This window comes from Artibeus jamaicensis, unplaced genomic scaffold (assembly GCF_021234435.1).
Source record: "Artibeus jamaicensis isolate MK-2021 breed Jamaican fruit bat unplaced genomic scaffold, CSHL_Jam_final contig_465, whole genome shotgun sequence".
NCBI classification, from domain to species: domain Eukaryota; kingdom Metazoa; phylum Chordata; class Mammalia; order Chiroptera; family Phyllostomidae; genus Artibeus; species Artibeus jamaicensis.
The window spans coordinates 15112720-15128998 of NW_026521843.1; the positions used below are offsets into that span (position 1 = coordinate 15112720).

At 42.0% G+C, this 16279-nt stretch overlaps 2 protein-coding genes across 6 annotated transcripts in view; one reads left to right on the plus strand and one right to left on the minus strand.

Annotated features, from left to right (window-relative positions):
• The first annotated feature begins 1058 nt into the window (after positions 1 to 1058).
• MRPL33 (mitochondrial ribosomal protein L33) lies at positions 1059 to 9592 on the plus strand. Of its 4 annotated transcripts, none has more exons than XM_037146628.2 (4): positions 1059 to 1149; positions 1971 to 1989; positions 3930 to 4036; positions 9291 to 9592. In XM_037146628.2, the coding sequence occupies exons 1-4, from the start codon at positions 1128 to 1130 to the stop codon at positions 9338 to 9340; spliced, it is 198 nt and encodes a 65-aa protein (XP_037002523.1). In that variant the 5' UTR covers positions 1059 to 1127; the 3' UTR covers positions 9341 to 9592. The 4 variants fall into 4 exon arrangements, with proteins under 4 accessions (XP_037002523.1, XP_037002521.2, XP_037002520.2 ...); XM_037146626.2 differs by lacking the exon at positions 9291 to 9592 and adding an exon at positions 7718 to 8076; XM_037146625.2 differs by lacking the exon at positions 9291 to 9592 and adding an exon at positions 7718 to 8156 and having other exon boundaries at positions 1072 to 1182.
• Positions 9593 to 9636: 44 nt separating this feature from the next.
• RBKS (ribokinase) overlaps positions 9637 to 16279 on the minus strand; it is an 88053-nt gene continuing 81410 nt past the window's right edge. For both annotated transcript variants that reach the window (XM_037146622.2, XM_037146621.2), the window contains one exon: positions 9637 to 11416. In XM_037146622.2, the coding sequence (XP_037002517.2) occupies positions 11243 to 11416 (174 nt within the window). In that variant the 3' untranslated portion in view covers positions 9637 to 11242. The remainder of the gene's footprint in view (positions 11417 to 16279) is intronic.

The following is a 16279-nucleotide window of genomic DNA, read 5'->3' on the forward strand; positions in this document are numbered from 1 at the left end:
TGAAGAGGTCCCTGCTCCGTGCAGAGACATGAAGAATTGAAGATTCTTCCATTCTTGCAGGTCCCAAAGTCTAGTGGGAAAGGCATGAGTCTTTGCAGTCAGAATTCTAACTCAGACACTTACTAGTTTTGTGACATTAAGCAAATTATGTGAGAGCTCCCAATCTTAGTTACTCATTCCTGACACTGTACTAGGTGCTTAGATACAGCAGTTAACAAGATGCACTGGGTCCTGCCCTTCTAGAAACTGTGGACGCGGAGAAAGGAGATACCTACCTGGATGGTCTCCTGGAAGTTTCACTGGGCTCAAAACAAAGCCTGGCTGATATTTCTACAAAGGGGCCTCTCACGCAAACTGCACTTCAGGGAGAATCCTGAACTGAACCACTGAACTGCCTGCCTCCACTGCTGTTTTATCTGGGCCAGCCCTTTTAGAATAGTTCCTGGAATCCTGCCTATTTCAACCATTAGGATTGAGGCTTTCCTTGTCCAATTGGAGCTGTGCAGCTTTATCTCCCCTACCGCCCATCCTGAGCATCTTCACTGACCAGTGTGAGTGCCTCCATTCTGGCCAATCAGGACACTTACTTTTATATCAAACTGTGAAGCTTTGGAGTCCTCATTTGCATGAGGATGGACCAGTCAGGGACCAGGCACAGGAGTATCTGTTTATATGTCAGCTTCTCTCTAGCTTTCGGAACCCACTTTCCATTTCTACCTAAGCTATTTGGGATGCATTAAAAAAAAAGCCTAAGTCATCCTGGAGCGGTGAGAAACACATACCCTTTCTGTGGCTTTCACATAGGTGGCTGCTATTACTTAGTCAAGTATGGAAAGCACCTAGCTCTGGTCCAGAAGCAGGACACAGGGCCTGGGGCTCCAACTCTGAGCGCAGCAAAGTCTCTTACCAAAAGGAAGGGGGGACTCCAATATCCCCCAGCACAAAAACAAAACACCTGGCATGTAAAGAACACAGACCGGAGGCAGGTGGGGGGACCCAGGTTTATATCCGAGGGGCGTGGCTGTGGACCAGTGGCTGACCTCCTATTCCGGAACTAGCCTGTGCCCCGGAAGCAGTTTTTGGAGGGCCGTAGGGCACCTGAAGGAGGCTGCTAGGGTGTCGTCACCATGTTCCTGTCTGTTGTTTCCTGTAAGTGGGGCTGCAGAACGCGGCGGCGGCGAGGTCTGCGGCGGGAGCCTGCGGTGGTGACAGGCAGACCCGGGATGAAGCGGGCGGAGTGCGCGCGTTGGCTGGGAAGCTGCAACAGCGGCCTTCCCGCGCCTCAGGACTACAGCGCCCGGCATGCCCCGCGGCGCTGCGGGCCGAGCGGGTCTCGGGGGTCTTCGGGGCCACGGGGTCTGGTTTTGGTGTGCGGGGTCTGGTCAGCGGGAATGGGGTGTTTCCTCCGCCCTCGGTAGGGATGTGTCCGCAGAATCACTGAGCGTCCGGACTGGGAGAGACCCCAGAACGTCCTGTCCACCCCTTCGGCACTCGAAGGATAAGGACGCGGCTTCCGGGGGAGGGGGGCACTCACCCTGGGTCCCAAAGCTGGGCAGCGAAAGAAGGGCCTTCGGTGCACCGGCCTGGCTTCCCGGTTAGATTTGGTTTCCCTCCTTCACCTGGTTAACTTGTCAAACAAGGGGCTTGTTCCAGTGCAAACATTTGCATCTTAGAAAGAACAAACAGAGCAGGTATTACTCCAGAAAGATTTCAAAGGCAGTCTGACTGAAAAGAGATTGTGCAAAGCATTACACCCAGAATTATGTTGGTCTTATTGGATCTTTTTATCGTCCTTCTGTAAAGTCCTGACAAGATCCCTGGTAGCTAGGCAGTAGTTCCTAGAGTGACAGCCCATGGCATACTTGATTACGTAAATATTTTTAGTTATTAATGGCATTTATATGAACTTTGCATAAGATAGTAATTTGGTGTTTTTGTTTTCTCTTTCACCTTCTCCTTGCTACAAAAAGTTGCCAAGAGCAAGTCAAAGTAAGTAAAAGTTTTTCTTTTTTAAAAACTTTGTTATGTTCCTTAGTCCAGCTGCTGCCAATACATCCTTATATTAAACTAAGCATTTGGCCTCGATTTTCTAAAAGTCTGTTTAATCACTGCTTACTTGATGAATTATTTTGGCCTGATGAACTTCTTCAAAATATACTTTTTCCTCATGTTCAACTGAGTTTCTTAAGTGAATATTCAAATACGTTACTTAAAGGAGCTCTTGCTGTCGTGTTTCTAAAGAAGCTGCCAGGGTCCCCATGCTCTCTTTAGACTGCCATCATATTTCTGTTGCCTCAGCTGGAGGACCAGTGGCTGTTGGGAGCCCACTGCAGGAATCTAGCAGAACACGCTGTGATTTGATTAAACCACACAGCCTGTTTCAGTGAGTTTTGGAATTCTTTGCACTCATGATATAAGCATTTCAGAATAGCAAAAATTAAAGAATTTGTGATGTACCAGAAAGACTATAAATACCAAACTGTTACCTTAAAATTTTTATGGACAGTAACTGAAGATTTTGTGAGTGTGTGTGTGTTAAAAACAGGAAAATTCTAAAGGAGCCTTTGCTTACAACCCAGGAAACATCACAAACATAAATCCTTAAGACTAGGGTTTTTTTTTTAATTTTATTTTTTTGGGTTCAGTTTAATGAAAAAATATATATATTAGTGCCCCCTCCACCCCCTACCCATAGCTTTTATTGATTCATGTAGCTTTTCCCATAATCCAGTTATTCATGTTATAATTTCCTACCTCTGGGTTCTGTAGGAATCTCTCATGCCTTTGGTTTCTTTAGAGCTACTCCCTGCCTCTCATGTTCTTTGTATTCTTCCTGTGACATTTGTCATACATGTTTTGCCTTATAGACCTTCTCACTTTGCGTAGTATATTATTAGTTTCCGAAGCCTTAATGTAGTTTTTTATTTCCCATCGTGCTTTCCACAGAGAAAGCACTTGGTAGATTTTTATTTTTAATCCTCACCCAAGGACATTTCCATTGATTTTAGAGAGAGAGGAAGAGAGGGGGGAGGGAGATGTGTGAGAGAGAGAGAGAGAGAGAGAAACATCAATCAGTTGCCTCCTTATATGCAGCTGACCTGGGGTTGAACCTGCAACCTTCCTTAGTGTGTGGAACAAGACAACTAACTGAGCCACCTGGCCAAGGCTTAATAAATTTTTGTTAAATCTTTTTGAATGAATGGCTAATTATTGTCTCTTAATCAACAAATACTATATGCTGCTTAACAAGGAAAGGGATACAAAGATGCATAATATGTCTTAGATGCTTTGTATGCTTTTTGGCATTAGATGGGAAATAAAGCAGCATGGACTACGTGGGGAGGTGAGACACAGGAAAAAGTAACAAACAGTAGCAGGTATTAAAAAGTCCAGTGAGGCAGAACATGAACTTTATACTCTTAAGCACTGTAACTTAAAAATGAAATACATGAAGAGGAACAAGGTTTCACATTGTAGAAATATAAAAGTTTGAATCCCTTAATTTTGTCTCTTCCTGATTTTACTCTTACTGCTCATCCCTGATAGACAGGGCTCTTCTGACACAGCCATCTTCATGATTCCCTGACTATCCCCCTATGGCCACCAGTACATTTGTGTTTTGTTTTCTTCTTGTCCTCTGTTCCTTCTGAGAGGCGGGTGTCTGAGTCTATTCCTACAATGTGGATTGATTGTTCTTGTTGCTTTGGTTTGGTCATTGCCAAGGCACTCTGTGTAATGGAACAAACTATGGGAATGAAAACCATTGAAATTGTGGCTTACAGAAAATGTAGTCGGTCTTAGAACTGAACCTTCTTAGGGCCAAGTGATATCCCACAACTAATACTACTGTATAGGGCTCTCAAAATGTGCCATCCTTTATGACTGATTTTAATCTATTCAGCTTCTAACACCTTACTTTTAAATCTTAGGAACATTCTGGTGAGAATGGTAAGCCAAGCTGGGACAGGTTACTCCTTCAACGCTAAGAGAAGCCGACTAGGGGAGAAACTGACTCTACTGCATTATGATCCATTTGGTAAGATTCAGAGAAGTTACTTCACAATAAATTCAAATGCGTTCAAAGCCTGTTGCTTTCTCCAGACTGATGCTGAACATTTGGCAGTTTTTTTGCCCTTTAGATATTAGCATGCATTCAGCAAGCATGTACTGAATGTTTACTATGGTACCGGTTACTATCTCTGTTACTGGGAAATACTAGGATGCAAGACAGGCTCAGCCCCTGCACTCTTGGCACTTACAGTCTGATTTGGAAGGGAGAGAAAGGAAAAATGTAAATTATGCTAAGTGGTATGGGAGAAACGAGCAGGATGCTGAGGTAGGGGATAAAGTTGGGAGGAGGTGGAGCTCAACTTTAGAAAGGATGCATCAGGGATAGTCTCTCTTGTAGAAGGGTAGTTAACCAGAGGTCCGAGGTGAGAAACCGCCGTGTAAAGAGAATAGGTGGTATTGTTCTGGAAACAGAATACGCTGAGTGTCTTGAGAAGGAGAGGCGATGTTCTCCTGGGATCATCTGTCTGTCAGAGGTAAGTAATTGGGTCCAGATTTGAGTTCAAGAAGTAGGGTTTTTATATATTAGTGCAGGAGGGTAGGAAATTTCATTTTCTGTTTTATACATCTGCTGAAATACCACAGTAAGTGGTAACTTGAAGTGGTCTCAATATATAGAAGTATTTGTTCCAAAGGGACAGGCATTCCCAAGGCCAGATTGCCTGCTCACTGACAAGAGTCAGCACCCGGTTTCCATTGGTGGCAGCCCATCTCCTTTTTGGATTTCATGAAGGAATTGATGCAAAATAAACTAGCCAACAGACTACTTATTTGAAAACTTGGGGCCATACATTTCATCTTTCTGCCCTTGCTTTTAAATAGCACCTTTATGATGGCTTCTTAATAAGGGCTGTACTGGAGCTTGGGTTGGTGAGCATGTGGGGTTCCAGGAGCGGGGCACACTCCGAGAGGCTCTAGAAACTCTGCTCCCCTCCCGCCCGGCCTTTCCTGAGTTACCATCTCTAGGTAGATAGTGTCGGAATTGAGTTCAATTGCAAGACGTCCATTTGGTGATCAGAATTAGAACTGGTACCAGAATCTTATTTTCCAAAATGACTCCATTATGTAATGAAAGACAGATACTTAACCTCATAATCAACTTTTTCATTAAGAGCAAGACTTAGTCTCGCTTCTGGTCAAGATTTTGTTATCGGGAACAAATTTACCTTCCCACCTGAAATAACAACTAAAAAAAGGACAATATAGACAACAAAGACAGTGATCTCTGAAAGGAAGGAGACAAACAGTACTTGTGAACACCCGGACAGAATGGGAGGCTCTGTATTCTTTGCTTGTCTGCACAAGTCTTCATGCCTTCAGATGCTGTGAACCCACCATCACACAAGCACCTGCCCTCTCCGGGCAGTCTGAATCCCGTTTTATAGATGAGGACTCTGCTGCCAGGGACCTTAATGGAGGACACACGGCCAAAACATGTGACAAAACAAAGATCTGAACTGAGGACTGACTCCAGAGCCAGGCCCTGAGCCACTTTATGTAGGGACCTGTCACAGAAATTTCGCAGGAGGCTGAAACCTGCTTACGGCCGCAGGACCTCTGCTCAGGCGTTAGTGTGAGCCACATTCTTAGCTGCCTTTGGAGTTTGTTAAGAAGATCTTAAAACCACTGTTAATTGTGTTGCATTCATCATTTGTCTAACAAAAATAAGAATAAAGCTCCTTCAAAAAATAAGGGCTGTACCAATATGAGGAGGCATTTAAAACGGGCCCTGAGAAGCAGTTGTCACCTTAAAATCATGTGAGTTCTATTCTTTAACAAATAAAATTCCTTGCAGTTTTTGTGGTGTTAAATTTTCTGGTCATTCTTTTTTGTAATAAAAAGGGGATTCTAGGTTTGTACCTGATGATCAGGAGTCTGAATTTCAGGATGACATCTGAAATTCAGGTGGAAAATATTCAATATGGTGGAAAATTACTGGAATGATAAGCTATGTATCTTAGTCCATTTGGGCTTCTGTAACAAAGTACTTCATACTGGGTGGTTTATAAACCACAGAAATTTGTCTCTCAGAGTTCTGGGGCCTGGGAAGTCCAAGATCAAGATGCTAACCATGGTCACTTTCTGGTGGGGCCCTCTTGGTTCATAGCCTGTTTCTTCTTGCTGTGTCCTCACAAGGTGGAAGGGCAAGCATGCCAGTGGGGTTTCTTTTATAAGACCATTAGTCCCACTCATGAAGGGGCCACCGTCATGACCAAAGCACCTCCCCAAACCCCCACCTCCTAAAATACCATCCTCTTTAGGGTTAGGATTTCAACATGTGAATTTGGGGTGGTTGGGACACAAAACAGTCAGACCACAGCCATATGATTTTGGATTGGTGTGGTGGTTTTCTCCCTCTCATTTTGTATCAGTTGGTGAAAACTCAAAATGATGAACTTTTACATAACTGACTTTCCCTTTCATTCCCTCAACAACACAATGTAACAACTATTTGCATGGCATTTACATATACTAGGTATTATAAGTAATCTAGAGATGATTTAAAGTAATTCAGATGTGTGCAGGTATATGCAAACACTGTCCCATTTATGTGAGGGACTTGAGCATCCATGTGTTTTGGTATCTGGGTTTGGGGGGAGGTTCCTAGAGCCACTGTCCCCTGGCTCCCATGGATATCAAGGGGACTCTGATTAAGAACTTACTATTTGTTGGATTGATTGCAAGTTTTGAGAGTGGGGAAGGGTACAATCATAAATGTTCTGACCATAAGTGGAAAGTGGGAGAAGGATCCATATATAAATTTTAAGGCCGATGAGAACCTTTGTGATAAGGAGTGGTCTGAGCCCTGACAGCACACTTTGTCTTTCCAGAAGAGAATGTTCTGGGACCTCAGACTGCTTGGCTTTCTGCCCATCTATTAAATACTCAGTGAATACCCTGCAGGCTTGCGTGCTGATATGTGCCTTGGGGCCTGCCCATTGCTCAGGGTACCAAATACTTTGGCAATTCTCCCAGCATATTTTACTGCAGTAAATAAATGGTTAGTTTAAGGGAAGTGTTTTGTTAGTCTGCTTTATGAAGGCAGTCAGGTAAGGAGACAGACAAATTCTCACTTCCTCCAGCATTTCAGAGTGTGCTGTATGTCTGGAATCAGCCCCTGTCCTTCCATGCTCATTTTCCTCATCTAGAACTAGATGGGAATTTCTGAGCAGGATTAAAGGCTGAGGCATAAGCTTATTAGACTTTGTTAAATATATGAAGGTTTATCATAAAGAACAGGAAAACTTGTCAGTTTTAATGCCGTGGATGACTAAACAGGACAATACAGACTTTAATTGAAGCAGAATAGATTTAGGTTAGATGTAGGGAAAAGAACTCAACAGATTCATTCTTTTATGTACTAAGCAGCAAATGCTTTGACAAAATTGATTTATGTTTTTGAGTGTGGATAGCAGGGTGTCATTTCAGCTCGGCTGGGGTGTAGTGAGTGTTCACTGTGTACCTGGCAGCGTCCGGGGAGGCAGTGGGAGTTTTCCCTCCATAGGGAAAGAACCTGGAGGGAAGGGATTTTGAGGAGTTTCTCACAGCAGAGAAGTGGTGGGGCTGAGGTCTGAACCCAGCCTTTCTGACTCCAGTTTGTTTCTTGGAGCTGAATGAATCTTCCTGGTTTTTCTTTTTTCTGAATCAGGACCTTCTGTGGTTCGTGTAGCTTTTAAGGCCTTGATGCCCTGCTGTCTTTCCCACCTCTTACTGCCATTGCTCTGCACCAGAGGCTCAAGGACCCTCCCTGCACTCCTGGGAACTCCACACTGCCTGACTCTGTGGACTTAAGTATTTATTCTTTGAATTAAGGGAATGAATGCAGTGGGTTGAAAATTTTCATAAATAAAGCCTCGCTTTACCTTTCCTCATCAGTTCCTCCTGTTCACAGTCACACAGTCTCCTGACTGATTATGAGTAAGACAGGTTCCTTCTTTTATCTGTCTTTTTAGCTCTGTGTAGAAAAACATTGGGAAATACTTTTTACAATGAATAATATTGTCTGATAGGAAACTATTTTGTTTTTTACTATAATTTTATAATGCTTTGTAGTCCTCTTTGGCCTTTGAAGGAATATCAGTCCTACTTATATTTAATATTAGATAAAGTATATTAAAATACCCCTATGTACATTTTATTTTTATTATAATAAAATATAATATGTGTATTTCATTTTAAAATTAATATTATAAAATTCTATTGTCTAGTTAATGGTTCTCCAATCCAAATGCCTATTAGAATCATGAGGGTTTTAAAAATACAGAGACTTTCAGTCCTCCTCTGGATCTGCTGAACCAGAATTGCCACAGGGGTAGAGGCAAGAAGCAGGAGTTTATTTCAATAGGCCTTCTAGCTAATTCTTAATTATAGACAGTTTGGGAACCTCCTATACAGAGTGTCCATGTTGATTATAGAAGAAGGGAAAAAAAAAACAAAGCTCAAATATCTTTGTATGGTAGGGACAAGTGAGTTGTTATGTCACTGTTTGAGTTCCTGGGTCTTCCTAGGTGCACTGTTTTTGGCAAAGAAGGTGAGTGTGAATGAGAGAGAGAGAAATACGAAGTTAACAGGGTACCATAGGGCATTAGATAGGAACTGGGAAAATCTTACTGCCTAGCATCTAGTCTCCAATCTTTCATCCAGGCAGTTAGCACTCTTGTTTGGGTTTTGTTTCGGAGAACTGAATCTCTTCTATTTATAATGATGTAATTGTGGTTATTATGTTAATCCTCTTACCAAACTAGAAAATTCTTCTTTTTTGGGTATTTGAAACCATCTGTGGAAAGCACAAGACTTAATGTGTATTTTACTCTCTCAGGCTGCCTTTTCTTCCGTGGTCTGCTCAATTCTTACTGCTCTTTTCCTGGAGTCCAGCTCCAGTCTGTCCTTGCTTACCTCCTACAAGAGTGGATGTTAACTGGGTGAAGTTAAATCAAGTGTTTTCTATTTTTTGCCCATAATTTTATTTTTTAATTTGGATATTTCACAGTGGTTGAAATGTGATCTTGTAGGGTACCAAGGGTGCCACTTTTTTCCTTACCATTTTCTCTAGTTGTCTTTGGCCTCTGGGATTGAGGAACTGAGTTTGCAAGTCAACTCCGTCCTCCTGTCAAAGTAAAATAAGAGAAGGGAGAGGGCTCATGGTTGAATATGTATTTTTGTTAGAGAATGGTGATGATAATTCTTAGTTTTCTGCCATAACCCTTTTTCTCCTTCTATAGTGAAAACAAAAGTCCTCTTTGTGGAACAGAAAAAAATACGCTCCCTCTAAACAATGGATTGAAAATGAATTTGATTTATAAATGAGAAGACGGAGGGTGGGATCCTGATTCAGAACTTCTGCAGCGTGTAATGAAAGAAGAGGAAATGACACGGAGCCACTGCCTCCTGTGATTTGAAGGCCATTGTGAGGGAGAACAATGAAGTGAAAGAGAGTTCTTCATATTAGGACATACATCACTGTATCACATTTATTTATCTTTCTGGGTATTTTTATAGCCCTTAATAAAAATATATTAAAATAGCCTGTGCTATTGTCTCTTAGTGATGTTTCCCCTACCATTTGAAATTAAAAACACACCTACATTACTGAAAAATAACCATTGTTTCACATAATGAAAGAAAATTTTCACAATGGGACTTGTGCAAGAGTTTCCAGGCTATTCCTCCTTGTACTTCACAGAAGAGACAGAGCCACATTCCAGAATGTTCTTGGAAAAACTCCCATGTAATAACAGATGGCAAAGGTGAGCAGGAGTGATAAGAAGGGAGCCAGCCTCAGCCCTCTAACACCAAAGAAGCTGTGAGAACTTCTGTGATTTGTGTTTGTATAATTAGGGAAAATGCCATTGGTCCACATTGTCAAACTCAGTTCACAAAAGCAGTATCTAGGGTTTCCTAGGACAACCTTTGACTCCTTTCTTTCCTAGATTTTTTTCTTTAGTAAAAGGCACTACAGTGTTTTTCCATAAAGCTACAGTAAGGGCCCTGGGTCTTGATATTACTGCACAGCTAGTCAGCCTGAAAATTCCACTGATAATCCCAAATGTTTGGTAAGGACTCCTACTCTACCTTGATACAGACTTTCTCCCTCAAGCTATTGTTTCCCACAGATTTTCAAAATTGCCCAGTTTTTGTCTTGTCAAATTTCTGGCTGAAGGTAAGAAGGATCAGCTTATTTCTTGAGCTCTGCTGGCCCACGTCCTACCCCATTTAAAGCATGTGTGGGAGGAGAGTGTCCAGCATGACCACCAGCATTCAGAAACCAATACTGTTTCAAAACAACAGGTGTCCCCTCCCCATGGCCCTGTCTGTGTCTTTGGAGGAGGCTCAAGAACAGCTCTGTGGAAGTGGAATTCGATATAGACAGTTGCGCCTTAGAGGCCTGTGGCATTATAGTCAGTCAGCTGTTTTATGGCATCTTCTGTTAAAGCTCTGGTTCAAAGCAATAATAGGTGAGATCTTGGTTACATTTAGATAGAAACTACATAATGGCGTTGGGTTACAAGAAAAATCTTTCACCAGATCCTATTAGCTATGTACAATGTAAAGCATCTGTGACATTCATGAATTGCCTTTAAAAAATAGTCTGGCTTAACCAATGACTTGTCTATTCAGCACATAGGCTGAATGTGGCCCCCAGGTGGTTTTTACATTTTTAAAAGATGAGTTGCCGACACTTAAACTCTGAAACAGAGTTCAATAAACATCTAAAACTTCTGGCTTCTCTTGCAAAACCAGAGGCTTTGAAAGCACTAAAACCAAACCTGAGTACCAGCTGCCCCTCTCAGGAACTGCTTGAGCAGTCCAACTCATATTGCCATCCCCTTGTGCAACACTCTCCACTCTGACTCCAGACACTTGTCCACAACCTCTGCCGTATGGTGTACATACAGTACTCATGACCTGTGGGCAATAAGAGTTTGTGGGTTCTTGAGTGGTGGTCCAGGTCCAGGTTATGGGACCCTTACTTCTGGCTAGCTCTTGCATGAAAAGCAAAGAAATTAATCATTGTAAGATTTAAAAAATGTAAACTGGAGGACGACTTAGTAAATGAACATATGTTTGCAAAGAAGGGAGAAGACCTTTTATAGTAAGCTGCTAGTTAAGAGTGTCCACCTCCAAGTACGGGTATATTTATTTCTGGGTATATTTATGTCAGAATCCACAGCAATCAAAACAGGTGAAGTGGCAGGTCTTTTCTGTATGGGTAAGATGACTGTGTTCCTGCAGCCTGGACGCTGACTGCCGCGATGAAGTTGGCTCTCTTGAGCATTTCTTCCATGGACAGATTGGGGTAGTAAGCCAGGTAGAAGGCCAAAGCTCCCACAAAACTGTCACCAGCACCCTGCAATTAAAAGTACAGTGGTGGAGATAAGCATGTAGTCATCTTTCCCCCAAACTTGTGTTTTAAAAATTAGTACAGTTTTAGATTTACAGGAAAGTTACAAGGCTATGACAGGAGTTTCCGTATGCCCCACACCCAGTTCCATAAACACATTACTATGGTAAAGTGACAGGACCAAGAAATACTCGTGAAGTATTATGAACTATAAACTCCACACTTCACTTGGATTTCGCTAGTTTTGCCGATGTCCTTCTTCTGCTCTAAGACCTTAGCCAGCATTGCATATTACACTTAATCGTCATGTCTCCTTGGATTCCTGTAGACCGTGATAGTTTCTTAGATAATCCTTTTGTTTTCTTATGACCTTGATAGTTTTGAAAACTGGTCAGGTATTTTGTAGAATGCACCTTAACTGGGATTTGCCTGCATTTCTCATAGTTAGACTGTGGTTATGGTTTTGGGGAAGAAGGCCTCAGAGATGAAATGTTATTCTTATCATGTCACATCAAAGGATGCGTCCTATCGGCATGACTTATCACTGATGTTATTCTCAATCACTTGGCTAAGGTAGTCTTTGCCATGTTTCTCCACTGTAAAGTTACTTTCATCCCTCTTCGCACACTGCCTTCCTTGGAAGCAAGTCACTAAGTGTGGTCCACACCTGAGGGGTAGGGAGTCACGCTCTACCTGCCTGAGGGTGCAGAGTCTGCATAAATTATTAGGAAATCTCTATGGGACATTTCTGTCTTCCCCCCTCATCTATTTACTCAACTGTGTATTTATACCAGTATGAACTCATGGATATTCTTTGTGTTATAATCCTATACAACATTATTTATTTCGTTGCTCAATTGTTACAGCTTTGGCCATTGGGAGTCCTTTCAGTTAGCTCTGTGTTCCCTGACATATCCCCATTTTTTTTTAGTGCTTTCTTATTAACTGACATTATAAGATGTTCCAGGCTCATCTTGTCTTGTAATGTTCTCTGTGCTAGCCCTAGAATTAGCCATTTGTGTATTAAAAATAATGCAGAAAGTGGTGAGAGCTCTTCAGATGTTTGTAAGTCACTTGAACAGAAAAGACAGTCTAGAAATAGATCCACAGACATATGGTCAACTTACTTTTTAACAAGGTAACTCGCTGGAGGAGAGGAGAGCCTTTCAACAAATGGTGTTGGGACAAATGGATATTTATATGCAAAAACATGAACTTTATCTCACACCATACACAAAATTAAATCTGAATGGACCACAGACTTAAATGTAAGAGTTAAAATAACAAAGCATGTTGAAGAAAATATACAGGAAAATCTTTTTAACCTTGTAGATTTCTTAGGACAACAAAAGCACAAAACATTTAAAAAAATGAATAAATTGGACTTTATCAAAATTAAAAACTTTTATCCTTCAAAAGACTATCAAAGGTCAAGCTACAGACTGAGAGAAAATATTTGCAAAACATATCCTGATAAAGGATTCTTATAACTTAATAGTGTAATCCAATAAAAACGTAAAAATTACTTCAACAAGAAAGACATACAGATGGCAAATAAGCATATAAAAAGATGCTCAACAATATTAGACACTAGGGAAATGCAAATTCAAAGTAATGAGATAATACTACCTAGTCATTAGAAATAGGAAGGACTGAAAATACCGATTTGGAGTAGAAGTGGAACAACTGGAACCCAAACTTTGTTGGAATATAAAATGAAACACACTTTGGAAAACAGTTTGGCAGTTTCTTAAAAACATGTAACACACTTATCATACTCAGGTATTTATCCAAGAGAAATGAAAATATATATCCACCTGATGTGAATGTTTATGGCAGCATTATTCATAATCACCCCCAATCTGAGACAGTCCAAATGTCCTTGAACTGATGAATGGGTAAACAAACTGCAGTACATCCACATAATGGAGTAGTACTTGGCAATATAAAGGATTGAACTGCTAATACAACAATATGGATGAATTTTAAGTGCATATACTAAGTGAAAGAAGCCAGACACTAAAGATTATATATAATATTGTATTATGTCACTTATATGAAATCCTAGAAAAGGCAAAAGTGTTGTGACAGAAAGCAGGCCAGGGGCTGGAGACTATCCATTGCAAAAGGGCTGCATAGAGACATTTCTGGGGTGACAGGAAGTTCTGTATTGTGATTGTGGCGGTGCTCAAATGATTGTATACATTTGTCAAAACTCATTGAATCATACATGTAAAATGGTGTCTGAAAAATATGTATCTGTAAAGCTGTTTTTTTTTTAAGGTGGGGGTGGGTACACTGAGTCATGCAGGGGCAGGAATTTGAAAACTGTGGCAGTATTCCTTAAGTGCCCTGGGCCTAGTGCACAGCTGATAATAGGCATAGTGTGGGCCCAGCTTATTTAAGTGCTGTGATTGGCATATTGTAGCCTACCTGTCCTTATGTGGAGAGCCCTAGTTCTACCTTTTTGCTGTTAAAAATGCTCTCTTCCTTGTGGCAGTGTGGGCTCTGAAATCAGATTCGTATTTAAATCTTGGCTTTGCCACTTAGTAGCTTTGTGACACTGGGAAATATTGATGTAAATTCCTTGTGACTTAGTTTTCTTATAAACAAAATGAAACTATTAACATCTCCCTGAGGTATTTTGTGAGTCTATCATTCCCTGCTCCTCAGTCTTCCCACTCAAAGTCAGTTAACGGGACAATGGACACATGTTGCCACCTTACTCCCGTGCCCTGCCTTGCCCTTCTGCACACCCGCCCCACCCGCTGGGCATGCTCATTCTATCACTGGTTCTCTCCCTGCCCTTCCCCGCCCCACCTTGTTCTGCCAAGTCTCCTCCCCCCGCTTTTGTGTGCAGTCTCAAAGCCAGTGATTGTGCCAGTCTTCTTAACCACCTCTCGCTGGTCTGCAAGACCCCTTTCCTTCCTTTCTTTCAAAGGCCCTGTTCCTTTCATGTTTTCCCATGGCACCCCATTTTGCCACAGCTACTCCAAACACTTCAATGACCTTTGTGTTCACCCCGACAGTCCCCATGAAAAGATGTTTTCTATTGTCTGTTTGCCTTTGTGGATCGGAGGGCGTGATTAAATGCTTAAGTGCACTTCCTGAAAGAAGTGTAATTAGGTTGACCCGTCCACAAAATGGAGCAGTGATGTATCTAAGAGATGGATTCCAAAAATAGGTAAGTTGTTAAGATCCCATTAAGATTTGTTAAGAAGCCACGAGTCTATACTGATATTAAATAAATCAATGAAAAAAATAATGGAGAAGGGAAAACTCATCCTTAAAGGAGAATGTCAACCAGTAAATTCAGAAGCTTGAAAATCAGCATTTTGCAACTATCATAGTAATAACTAATTCAGGCAAGATCATCAATGGATGCATTAGGGCTACTGAATGAAGGTGTGCTGAAGGCAGAATGTTTGCAAGTTTAGAAGTGTTTCCCCACAGGTTACCTATTAATTACAAGTGAAAAAGAGTAACTCTACAGTGGAGAAGCCCGGGGGCACCACCTTGACCAAGTGATCAGCATGTCAATAATGAGAGAAGCTGACACCACGTGCTCCCTATGTGGGGGGGCGTGGCCTGGACAAGGATGTAAGGTTACTTGGACAGTATTCCCGCCCAATATGCATAACTGAGCTTGGGTCTTGAGAAAGCATCAGACTGACTTAAATTGAGAAAACGTCCACAAAAACAACGAGCTTGTGCTTTTCAAGAAATCTCAATATTAAGAAAGACAAAAAGGATGAGGACCTGTTTCTCATCTTATGTTGTTTTCATTAAAGGAGCAACGTAAGAATAAAAGGCAACACATAGTCTTGGACTGGCCACTGGACCAAAACAATCGTAAAGGACATTACTGAGCTGTGCACGTGAGATCAGTTCAGTGTCAAGGTCTCTGAATTGAATTATGTTGTGGTTCTACGTCCTTGTTCTAAGGAGGTCAATCCCGAAGTATTAGCACAGAGTCAAGATGCCTGCAACCTACTCTCAAGTGGCTCATCATAAAAAAGTATATTTATGTATTTTGAGAGACAGCACTTAAACAAATGTGGCAAAATGCTAATTGGTGAAACTATGTGAAGAGAATATTGGAGTACTGTAACTTTCCTATAACTTTTACTTTTAAAAAATTAAAAATTTCATTAAAAGAAGTGTTTGGTAAAAGAAAGTTTACAAAAGTTTTCAAAATCAATATCAGTCCCTTTGTGAATTTTCGAATCGGCCAGCTGCAGCCTGTAGACGATTTCCCTTCCTTTCTTCAGTCTGCGGAATGTACTGTGGGTTGGAGGGAACCGTGCTGACGGAAGCTCTTCCCTGTGTTTGGGAACGCCCACATTGTCAGGGCAATGTCTGCTGCAGGTACAGACCAGGCAGTGACACCCACCTGGAAGTTAAGGGGAGTGGGAGCAGCATTTCTAGCTCTGACAGTGACTGCAGAGAGACTGAGGTCTGGGACACTAGTGGTAGCATTGTTGTGATGGCATCCAGCGCCCCATGCCAGCAACACAACTGGTGGCTTTTGTCTTCCACCAAGGGCCTTGACTGAGGCAATCCCAAGTGTGAAACACTTCTGAGAGGCTGGAAATCGTGGAGAGTTCACAGGGGTCTTGATGACCCCCCAGCTAGTCCTCAGCGGAGCTACATGCTCAACTGACGGCGCTGGTGGCCGGACTCTCCATTGCCCGAGACGCCTCCTTTTCACCTGCACAGAAGGGAGCCGGTGGGGTTGGGGGTGGAGTCGCACAGTCCTGTCACCAAGGACTGACACCAAGAGGGCAACAGTCAGTCCCCTGAGTCTACAACCACAGAGAAGGAGGCTCCTGGCTGGTGTGCCATCAGCCCAAAGACGTGAACACCAGT